The 12,597-nt window shown below is 37.9% G+C and overlaps 1 protein-coding gene across 2 annotated transcripts in view; it reads left to right on the forward strand.

The window, feature by feature from the left end:
• slc5a12 (solute carrier family 5 member 12) overlaps positions 1-5,635 on the forward strand; it is a 40,618-nt gene extending 34,983 nt beyond the window's left edge. For both annotated transcript variants that reach the window (XM_067994090.1, XM_067994091.1), the window contains 2 exons: positions 1,688-1,815; positions 2,866-5,635. In XM_067994090.1, coding sequence (XP_067850191.1) covers positions 1,688-1,815; positions 2,866-3,033 — 296 coding nt within the window. In that variant the 3' untranslated portion in view covers positions 3,034-5,635. The remainder of the gene's footprint in view (positions 1-1,687; positions 1,816-2,865) is intronic.
• The last annotated feature ends 6,962 nt before the right edge of the window (positions 5,636-12,597 follow it).

Consider the following 12,597-nt stretch of genomic DNA (forward strand, 5'->3'; position numbering starts at 1 on the left):
GCCCTACCTCCTGTTGTCCTGCCCCTGCCGGGACTTAGCAAGGGATTCTGCCAACGAGGCAGGCAGTCCAAAAATTGCTCTCCAGTCGGGTGAGCTGCCTGTGGAGGCATGACAGGTGCTGCCAGCTCATGGCGATTATTTAGATGAGGCCGAGGAACAATTTCTCGCGATCCTCGGGCCGCCTTCTTCAAGCGTAGGAATCATTCCCTGCACCCATTTGGCACCTGAAACCTGGTCTCAACGAATTTCTAGGTCAGTGTACCCTTTAAAAGGGTATTGTCTTAAAACGCTATCATAACAACAACAAACAAACAAACAAACAAACAACAACAACAACATGAGCAGTGCCAGCATGAACTGTTACAGGTTATGTTGTTAATGTCTAACATGGCAGCAGATCACAGGGGTAAAATTCAACTTCAGCCGGGGCGCATAACAGGAATTAGCAGATTGGACGGCCGTTATACACCCCAATGGAATGGAAAATCAGATGGGGTGTATAACGGGCGGCTGCCTCACTACCGCCTAGTTTGCGCTCCCACCAAAATTGAATTTTACCCCTCACAAGTCTGACTTGGTCTTTTCCATTGTTACAGGATTCAAAAGCTGCTATATGATTGTAAGACTGATTAACCTCTTTCAAAGTAATATTATTGTACTTGCAATTTAGCACCACATGTAGGATAATGTGGGACATGTAATTTCATCAGGAACTTCCTATTTACAAGCCACAAATTGCTGCATGCATACAAACTGCCTGGACTAAAGTGCCACTTTAATGATGTATTATCTTCACTGTTTTTTTATACAAAAAAAGCAAAGAAAGAAAGACTTGCATTTATATAGCACCTTAGGGCATCCGAAAGTGCTTTACAACCAATGAAGTACTTTTGAAGTGTAGTCACTGTTGTAATGTAGGAAACGCAGCTACCAATTTGTGCATAGCAAGGTCCCACAAACAGCAATGTGATAATGACCAGATAATCTGTTTTAGTAATATTGGTTGAGTAATAAATATTGACCAGGACAAACTTCACTGTTCTTTGAAATGGTGGCATGGGATCTTTTATGTCCACCTGAAAGGGCAGACGGGGCCTCAGGTTAATATCTCATCTGACGGAGTACACCTCCGACAGTGCAGCATTCCCTCAGTACTGCATGGAAATGTCAGCCTAGATTTTGTGCTCAATTTCCTGGAGTGGGGCTTGAACCCATAGCCTTCTGACTCAGAAGCGAGAGTGCTACCCACTGAGCCACGGCTGACTCTTCAATGTTATAAAATATTCTAAACAGCAATATTCATGGTGGTTGATGTTTCTGGTGCTTCACTAGGAGCTTATCTTACTGTCAACTGACCCTTGAACAGGTTTATGACCCATTAGTGAGAAATCAAATTCAGGCAAAAAAGACGAGAACTGATGATGTCTCGATGCACACCTTGTAAGGCCTGAAATATTGCATCAACACTGGTATCCTATTCCTGGAATGAGAATTAGCTCATAAATAAGATTCAAATGTGCTTTAAAAATGTCTCTGTGAACAGCAAGGGCCTTGCAGTCTATGAGAAGTGGAAAAACACAATATGGATATCCAGGAACAGATCACTTATGATGAATAGTTAATTGCATTTCATATAGATGTAAAGTAATGCTGAGATATTCTATTGGACTGCTGTACTCTATTCCAGGACCCACACATGGAGCAAATGTGAAGCCTTCATTAATCAGACCAGTCTGCAATCTGTTTTGCTTTTGGTCAGAAAAATTCAAAAAGATGTGTTGGTTTGGCGTGCTACACGGAGAGAAAAACATCGAGGTTGGATTTTTTTCTTAATAGTACATTAGATATTTATCCTTAACTCTTGCTTTATGATGTATACTTTATGTTAACAGTAAATGTTGGCTTTCATTACTAAACATATTGAAATAATTTTGGAATTTATCTTTGACCATTCCAACCTCCTGCTCAGGAAGCCTAGGGTCTCGTGTAAATTGAGGTCTGGAGCTTGTCAGCTTAATCTCTAATGGAGTTCAGACCACACACATGTCCTCAATTGGAAATGTTCAGTTGGCATGTGTTGAATTGATAAGGAAATAGTAATATCATTCAGAAAATGGGATTTTTGGAGATTGGTAATTTCAAGATCTTTTAGCATGCCATTAATTTTTTAACAAAGGAATGCAATTCAGACTTACTCAAAGATAAATACAAGGTTTTTTTGCTTATTATAATTATCCTCTTTAAAGTGCAATAATTATGAATTAAGCATGTGATAAAATGTGGTATTTTTGTCTTTCTAGTCTTGGCTTGGTGGCTGTCCCTTTAAATCTAGCCACAACACGTAAGGGGGGAAGAATTTCCATGGGGCTCTCCCAATCACTGTTAGATTATTTGCTTGATCATGGTTTCATAAATTCATTTAATATTTGAAACTTAAAACAAAGTCTCATGCAATATATATTGCTGTTTTTGAAAACTGGAGAGAGATCCTGTGGAGGCATAAATTCCAGTAATTTAAAAATAATTAGCAGGCAGGGATTGTTCTTCATTAAGCATGTTATGAAAGCTTACCTAGATCTTAAGACTAGATTAGACACCTTGAAGATATGACTTGTCCATGAGGACTGTCTAAGATTTGACAGACAAAATAATCTAGAGTAAGAAGAGGGCAAAAATGTTTTTTAAAAAGTAATGAGTCATTCTAATATGCTCATGAGTCATTCCTGTAACATTGACAGCGATGTTTTTGCATGGTCTCCCTATGTTGATACTTCTTTCTTTAAAAAGTGTTATGTATTGTTTTATATGTGCATCAGCATTTCTTCAGTGATGAAAGCTATTACATTTCCTATAATTTCATTGCAGGCCAACAATGAAAATGGACTATCAGATAATGACCTGACAATAAAGATGCCAACAAGGAAAGAGCTCAAGGATGTGTACAATCAGGGAGCAATGACCGTTCCATCTACTTATTTCTCAGAACAACAGCCTCATAGTAATTTTGGTGTCACAAAAAATGCATATTTTTAGTTCCACAAGAAAATTAAGATGGAGGTTTAAGAACTGTGAATTCAAAATTAATTAAAGCAATCTATTATAAAAGCAAATTATCAAGCAATGATTTGGCCCAGGTGCTATTGAAAATTGCAGGATAAGCCAAATGAGTAAACTACTATCCAGCCAATCAGAGATCTATACATCATCTTACACCTTCAGAAAATCCACCATTTCAACACTGGACCACAGGCGGGATGGAGTGGAGTGGAGTGCTGTTAGCTCTAACCATTGCATCTTTGGAGTGCTAAACTCTCTAAAAAGAGCACTTTCAGAGCAACAAGAATATCAAAAGGATTGACTTCCCACTTTCCATGCGTGTGTCAATGACCTTTTATTTTATAGAATTAAATGGATCCAATCAAGATGGCTAATTTGCTTTCAAGAAACTCTGGTTACAATGAAAAAAAACCTCAGTTTTAATGTCCACTCCCCTCCCCCCCAAAAAAAACTGCATGATCTGTTCTTGATTGTCTTTAATAAGCAACTTCACAGTTACTTCATCAGATAATTCTGCTTTTTTCCTCTCTGGACTGACTTACGAAGCTTGAGACTGAGTAGCAGTAAAAACTAAGAAAAGCCCCTTACTGCTTTCTACTGGTCTTCCTCGTCAATTTATTAACATCTACTTTTTCATTAAAATTAATAGAGGGAAATATGTCCCAGTGTGATTAAAGCAAACAGTGGGACAAAGCTGCAAACAAAAATAATAATAATAAATAATGATAACAACAATGCCATCACTAAGTCATTGCCACCATTTATTGGCTGAAGCAACAGCAATGCAAAAATTTCACTTTCCCATACTAGGGGTGTGGGCCTGGAATGGAGTTTGAGGCAGAGTAGGGGGAGTTTAATTCTGCATTTAACCATTCTGTTCCTGACCTAGCAACATTGGATGTCATGAAGGAAAGTGTTCCATTGCATAGTGCTTGTATCCCTCACTAAGATGAAAAAGAAAATCACAAAAAAGGTATTGATTAGGTATGTTATTGATTTCAACTCCTCCAGCTCACATACCAGCCACAAAATAATTATTACCAGAACTTTCTAGCTTGTAGGCTATACAGTTTCTGTTTACAAACCTTTGTACAGAACAGGCTGTTTGGAGTATTAGTATTGATAGCACGCTGGTAAGTCCACCTAAAATATGACAATTTTTTGTTAAGAAACAGAACTAAATTATTAAACTGCTTTAGGAAAAAAAATATCAAGACAATACTTACACAACTGTCAAAAATCTTTCTTGCAAAAATCATGACAGAATCACATTTTCATTGCGTTGACTAGTTGATACCTTTGCCATGGTTCCAACTTAGTCTGTGCCAAGCAGTTTACATTAAGGCCAACTCCCTATGTTCCGTGAAAGATGATTCATCTTTTTAGTAAAGCCAGCATAACTAATAAAAGAATTACCAAGTATTAAACATATGTAATATATTCACCAGTGGAGGGGAGGGTCAGGGGTGCAAGAAATCAGTACTTTAACCCATTCAAATTTAGCTTAAATCAGTAGGTAAACATTGAATTTTGTCTCCATTTATGTAGGAGCTACTATAACGTCACAAAATAGTATCTTTATGGCAACAGTTTGTCTGTCCAGTATTATATAGTGTCTTGTATTCATAGTGTCAGACAAGGGTTCAAATCAAGTAGGAAGAATATCCTTTTTGCAGGACATAGCCTTGAGTGAGGCTGTGCCTCATTGTATAGCCTGCAAACACCAATGTCCTCCTTTTTGACATAAAGCAACCTCACAATTCAAGGTGTCAGCATTAGCTCAGTGGTGGCACTCTTACCTTTGAGTCACAAGCTCACATATTCAAGCCCCATTTCAGAGACTTGAGCACATAATCTAGGCCGGCACGTCAGTGCAATACTGAGGGAGTGCTGCATTGTCAGAGGTGTCGTCCTCTCAGATTAGGTGTTGAACCGAGGGCTCATCTGCCCTCTCAGGCGGACGCAAATGATTTCATGCTACTATTCAAAAAAGAGCAGAGAGTTGTCCTGGTATCCTGGCCAACATTTATCCCTCAACCAACATCACCAAAAACTGATTGAGAGGTTTTAATTTAAATGGCTGCCATATTTGCCTACAAAGCCACACTGACTATACTTCAAAAGCAGTTAATTGCCTGTAAAGTACTTTGGAACATCCTGAGGATGTGAAAGACACTATATAAATGCATATTCTTGCTTTCTTCCTTAGTGAAGGCTCAATGCTTTGATTTCATTCACATCTATTGTGGTGACTTTTTTTTAACAAATAAAATTTATTGTTACAAAGTACACATGGGGAAATGTGTGGATTTATATAAATCCATGCAGACGATCTTTCACAAATTTTTAATTTGTTATTCATTTTTCAGTTCTTGGTCTTGAAGACCACTTATTTGTATCCTTGTGTAAGACAGAATATCGGAACCAGTGTAGTTTATATTCAGAGTGTAAAATATGTTCCCTAAATTTGGAATATTCCAATATGAATAATACTATAATTAGTTTTGTATATTAATGTGCCAAAACAATCTAGACACTATTTAGTCTACAAGGAGACAAAATAAAAGCATTTGAAATATTTTCAGTGTCTGAATGTTTTTGTAGTGCCTTCAATGTATTGAGCATCAAGAGTGCACTGAACAAAGAACTACTTTGATTCAATGACTAACTAGTGGTTATTTTCTTTTCATAGTTTGAACCTGTGTTCTATTGTCTTCTTGCAATTTAATTTAAAGTAATATTCCGGATTTGCTTTTTCCATGCCTTTAACTATCTTGTATACCTCTAAGACTAGATAAGGAGAAACTGTTTCCAGTGGCAGAAGGGTCAGTAGCCAGAGGACACAGATTTAAGGTAATTGGCAAAAGAACTAGAGGCGACATGAGGGGGAGAAATAGCGAGTTGTGATCTGGAATGCACTGCTTGAAATGATGGTGGAAGCAGATTCAACAGTGACTTTCAAAAAGGAATTCAATAAATACTTGAAGGGAAAAAAATTGCAGGGCTATGGGGAAAGAGCAGGGGAGTGGGACTAATTGGATAGCTCTACCAAAGAGCCGGCACGGGCACAGTGGGCCGAATGGCCTGTGCTGTATCATTCTATGATTCTAATTTCATAATACTGTGAAATCTCCATTATTAATGCTCCAAATATCCAACCTTCCAATGATCCACCCGAATTTTTACTGAACAAAGCCTCGAGAACAAAGCCAGTGGACACCAATTTCTTCATCTTAGACATAAAGCATCTTTACAGTTAGAAGTAAAAGTTTAATTAATTAAGTGTGAAACCAAAATCTGTGGTCTCTCAATTATCCCCCAATTTCTATTATGCAGTAGAAGGTCCCTTCCATTATAACTGATCATGGTAGTTCCACAATAACAGTGAATTCTTTTACATTTGTTGCATTCCAACATTTTTGAAGCAATTAACATGGAGTGAACCTATTGCTAACAGGGTTAGCACAACAACCTTTCACCTGTCAGACCTGGATTCCAATCCAACCTGGACTAGCGGAATGATTCTTCTTCCTGCGACAACTGTAAAGATCCCAAGTGACATGAATACTGTCTAATGAGCTGGAGCCCATATCGCAAAACAGTCTCATAATTGAATTAGTTAGCATTAAACTGGCAATCTCACATAGCTGGTAGGGAAAAGTGAAGACATCTTAAAGTATGCATTTCATTAGGTTTACATTTTCCATCTATAACATTTGTAACAATGCTGGTTCGTATTAATTCTTCCCATTTCTTCCCATTGTTAATGTGCCTCAGACCTATTTATTTGTTGAGGCTTCTGTGCTTGCCACAAGGTTTATTTGCTTGACAGTACCTTTTCTGGGTTCCACATGCTTTATGGATTAAAGCTTGACCTTGCGTATACTATGAAATCAGGTCAGTGTTCAGACTTCAAGCTTTCAATTATTGATAAACTGACCCTTTGAGTTGGTCTTAAGCCACGAAAAATCCAATCTTTTTTGGAATTTACTCATACCTTTGAAATGTACAGCAACAGGCTGGAGAAGGAAATCACAGGTAAACATTAACTATTTTTAAGATAATTTCTACACTAGATTAGTTGAAAATGAGTAAAATTAAGGCTAAATAATGTAACTTTAAACCTAAAGAAAGCAGAGGAGAACAAGGAATGGAGAAGGAATGTGTGACAGGGTGAACAGAAGATTGCAAAATGTTGTAATTTTGTACAACATTGTATTTCAAATGTGCATTTTTGTTATATGGGATAAATATTGATGTAATAAAGATGCTTCTGACATTTGAGTAGTTTTACTATTGTAATACTAACTGATTGCCTATGGCAATGCTCACAAAGTCTATAATCTGGAGTACAGTCGTGAAGTTTAACTGCTAATTTAGCCCATTCCTTTAAGGCTCGGGCTCTTCATACACATATATAGGTAAGTATAGCTACTTAAAAACTGCTGAAGTCAATCAGAGGACAGTCATAACTGCTTGTACGTTTCATGTTCCAGGTCAATCACTGACTTCTTTTTCTCTCTTTTGAAATGGTTATTTTTGCTCAAGATGAACATTAGACTTGCTGCCTGCATCTAAAATACTTTTGCTCAAAACATTTCCAAAATTACCGTCACTTGTTTTCCTTTACAAAATGCCACTACATAAATGGCGAGCACAAAATTAATTTGACAGTTTTCAATTTCTAAACAAAACACAGATCATAGGTTACCTAAAATGTTCCAAAATTCAATTCTAAAAGAAAAAAAAATCATACTATAGTATGAGGAATAAAAACACCCAGATGAATGAAACAAAAAGTGACAACATTTAAACTAATCAAAGCACAAATGCTGATGAATCTAACTCACTGACCCACATTATCTATCAACTAACAAGCAGTTGGCAATAAATGCGAAACTGTACTGGGGGAAAAAAAGTTTTAAAATTCATTTTGAAAAAAATCTCAGAAATCCTTTTTTCCAGATACATTTTCTAATTGCAGTGAAACGTATTGATGCATCCTGGAATATTCTCCAGATTGCATATGCTCAGACTGCAGCATTCTGGGAACTGCAGGCAAAGTTTAGTTGGTAATTGATCAAGTTATAGCTGTGGAAAGTTCAAACCAAGTTTTGCACAGAGATGGGGCCTCTAAACAAAACATTAATGAAGGTACACAAATTGACAAGTTTAATTATATTATTGTGAAATATTTAATTTTTTAATGTTTTTGTAATGTTTCAACATTTATTTTGGGCATTAGAGATTTCAGTTACTATGAAAAAAAAACTGAATGTTTTTTCAGTGATTTGATTGGTTGCGTATATAATCTGGTATACTTTCCTGAATCTTCATAGTCAGGTGAGTCATGATGGTTACAGAGTTGTAATTTGTTTAAATTTCAGCCAATCAAAATGTATGACACAGAATGTGGCATAGAAGTGTAATCCCACAGAAATGAGTGTGTTTTAATATATTACTGGTAGATCTCCCCTGGCATTACAAGTCAGAGGATATGCTGATCTATAACAATATGGGTATAAAATCATTTAACATACAATGCATTGTCAGTGCCACTGATTTACAGTCTGGATAAGTCAGATTGCATTTTTATCATATGCCATTCTGGATTTTTACCGTTTTTCTTGGGATCAAATTTCACAATTCTACTCATTTTACTGTGAAAACTGTAAATCAGGAGACTTGAACATTAGATGTTCCTTCATGCATATACTCAATTTTATGACTTACCTTTTTTGAAGCCCAAGATTCAAAGCGAGAATATGTATTAGGTTGTAGGTAGGTACCTGTTGTTAGAGTTTCCTTGAAGTGACTCACACCGCTGTTGCACTCGCCGCTGTTCTGTTGTGTCAGTTACACATGGGTTTCCTGGCTCTGTTAATTCGCATTGGTGCAGTCATTGACGCAAAACTCGTGCAAAATGGGTGTAAGTGGCTGATCTAACTGGAAACTTCTGTGCAGCCTTTACAAAGACAGTTCAACCTGGACTCTTCGGCAGCAGACTGGAGGACAAACAGGTAAAAAAGGAGCAGTGCTGGGCTCTTTCACTTCACTATCTAATAACATCACTGCATGTCTCAGCAATATTTTGATTGTACTTGTACAGAATTATGACTACACAGACACCATCTAGATCCAGAGGGCAGCAGGGCATGTCAACAAGCCCGAGAGGAAGAATGCCAAATTTCACTCATTCAGACCTCCAAGCCCTTCTCAAGGAAATCAAAGGCAGCTGGCACAAACTCTTGACTGTGGGTGCCAGCAAACCACCCAGAAATGTAACTCATGCTGCCTGGAGGGAGGTGGCACTGGCACTGAATGCCAGCTCCCTCACCCCCAGGACTGCAGAGCAGTGCCACAAAAAGGTTCAATGTCTTCATCAGGGCTGTCAAAGTAACACATTGGGAATCTCTCCTTTTCTTCCTTGCCCACTCTGGGCACCAGCACACTCTTCACCCTCTTAAAGCAATACTTCCACAATTAAACCTTCACACTGCACTCTGGATAAGGGCAGCTCCAACTCAGTTATCTTGCACAGTGGCTACCCAGCTCCCCCTGCAGCAATTACTTACAGGCAAAATCCTAAAACTCTGTCCTCCACTTTAATAGGTTCATTCCTCCACATCTCTTATTATAGGTCTCCCATGCCCACTTGAAATTCATCAATTGCTAGCCTTATCATCCTTTCTATCTTCTTGCAGAATTAATTAGCAAACAATATTCACCAAAGGCAAGTTGCCGGAGGGGACATGCCTACCGTTAAACCCCTCATCCCCTTCAAGGACAAGACCATGCAGATTGTGGGTGTTCACTTGGTTCTTGTTGTGGGAGATGGTGAGATCGGTGGCTTCTTGTCAGCACTAAGTTAGTAACTGAGCATCTACACTGCCCCCCTGGCATCCCTCTAAAGTGCCACACAGTCAGAACCTTCCATCCCATTTCTCTATCTCCTTAATCCCGAGGGTAATTCTCACCCATTTTTAGCTTTTAACATCCGTTCCTGCAGTTCCACCACAGCAATGGGAGTCACGCACAGGAAGGAGAAAGACGATGATGTTCACGATGAGGAGGGAGAGCTGAGGAGTTTTCTTTCCCCTTGTCACATACAGCGATGATGATGAGGAAGAGGAGGATGAAGACCAACCAGCAGCCAATTGCAGCTGCCCTGTCTTCATCTTCAAAATGCATTCTAACTTACCAATTGGACTACTTACTTCCTCTCTCACAGGCACCGCTCAGAGACTTTCATCAGGGGGGAATTTGTAGTAATTGAGGATGTGAAACCAAGTGATTCGCAGAGTACAAGGCACTGGAGGAATGGGGAGTGGGTGAGGATTGCCTTCCCAGTGGAGGTGGAGGAGAAGGACGCCAGTGGTTTTCGAGTCATGGGTATTCACCTGAAAAGAAGGATGTTTGAGGAACATCATACCTACGTGCAGGCTTTAAGGTCAATCTCAGAGGATGTGAGGCAACTGACAGGTGTGACTCTCGAGTCTACAGCTGTCCGTTGCAGCAACATTAGGGAAGCTTTGCTTTCCTTCCAGGCATCAATGGAAAGAATACCATTTCAGAAATATCATTTTGTTACTTTTCATAGAAAAGCATTTTAAAGAAGATCTAAGGGGTAATTATACAATGTCACACTTCCAGCAGGAGCGTGAATTGGAGACAGGATTCTCATGGCAATATTCCCTACTAGCAGGGTGGAATCATGGAATTGTGCTTCGATTGTAGTAATTATATTGTATATTTCCACTGATCAAAACACCAATGTGCATACAATCAGTTATTTATTAATGAAAATTCTGATATCCAAATCTGTATAATAGTCATTACAATTTTTACATGTAAATCTTACAAAATTAAACAAAAGCATTTTGTAAATATTACAGTACAAGCCCAAGCAAATGTACCAAGTATCAATGATTATTTTGTGTGTTTTTTATGCTTCAGTTTTTAACAAAAAAATACTGCACATTTTGCTCCAGGTGGGACACTGTAAACCTGGTGACTGAATCATCAAACACAGCTGGTCAAAAAGCATCACAAAATAGTGCTCTTACATCTCCTGGAACAAAGATTGTTACAACTGAACAGGACAGCATATTGTTTTTTGGACTCTGTTTCATCAAGACACAAGTTCGAAAACACTATATACTTTAGTCTTGAAATATAGTGGAAGAATATGGTAAAATAGCAATTACATTACATCTGATAGTGGTGTCAAAATCACAGCAGCTGTTTGATAAACAGTATTTATATTGTTCTCAAAAATGCCTCAAGACTAATACTACCACATTATAAGTGATGCATTGAAATAAAGATACATTTGCTCAATCCATGCTGCCACTTCTTAGATTGAAAAACAATTTGTTTCTGAACAAGATCAACAACTCATTGTTCGACTTTCTATTTGAAAATTAACTGGTCATTAATCAACCCTTGCAAAATTTGCAAATTTAAGTTGCATGCAGCATAGTGTTATTCAGTAATATAAAGTGCAGAGCAATTTAGCTACCAAAATATATCTGTGCATTCACTAGAATAATATTTTGCATTAATTTGGCAGGGGTTCCTGAGAACTGAGTGCACCTCTTAACTTGTAAACTGCATTCTAAATTTGTAAGTTTAGATGAACTCCAACCAAGGACAATGTGAAGTTTTAATACAAAATTAAATTATTTTAAGATCAATCTGTAAAAGAAAGGATAAATTGTAAACTACTGTTACATTGTTTTTAATATTCCTTGATTGAAACATTTTTCTGACCAAATGAAAGTCAAACTCTGACAGCAAATTTCCTACTTCTCTGGTACCCTCAATATAATGAAGAAGTCTTACAGGAACGTGTTCTCTCTGAAGTTTGTTTATTAGAAGAAAAGCTTTACAGCATTATGAGTATCTTAGATATTACCAAAACATTGTTTGTGATTGTTTCTTTATTGCATATGTACCTTAGTGTGATTTGTAAAATGCAAACTTTCTTAATGCAAGGTATATATGTCATTCTCTGAACTCAGGTTTCCTGTGCAGAGCCTAACGCTCATAACACCTATTGGGATAATTTCTGCTTCTGGTTCAAAGAGCATCACAGGTCAAGTACAATGTCATTCCATAAACAGTGAAACTCATACAAGTAAGAGAGTATAACTGATGAATGTAAACATACAGGCCCAAAATTTCCTTGGAGCTGCTTCCGCTCCACTGCTGTAACTTCGCTGCAAGTGTGGAGGAAACCCGGTTTACGCGTGGAAGCACAGCGTCCACCACGCTTCTGAGAACGTCGACTGCGACAGTGCGGGAGCGGCTCCGAGGAAAATCTGGGCCATAATGTTAAGCATGTAGGATTAATACATTTCCAAAAGTTCAGACTCAACAAAAGTGACCATCAATGGATTAGCAAATAAAAGTGAAATACAGTGAAAACAATTACATTGCAGGGAGAAAGAGGATAGGGTTCACAGAGATGAATAAAAGAAAATGCAGAAACATGCTAAAAAGGTGATCAGAAGAGCAGAGAGTAAACTAAAAAAAATG

Source organism: Heptranchias perlo, chromosome 12, assembly GCF_035084215.1.
Source record: "Heptranchias perlo isolate sHepPer1 chromosome 12, sHepPer1.hap1, whole genome shotgun sequence".
Taxonomy (NCBI): domain Eukaryota; kingdom Metazoa; phylum Chordata; class Chondrichthyes; order Hexanchiformes; family Hexanchidae; genus Heptranchias; species Heptranchias perlo.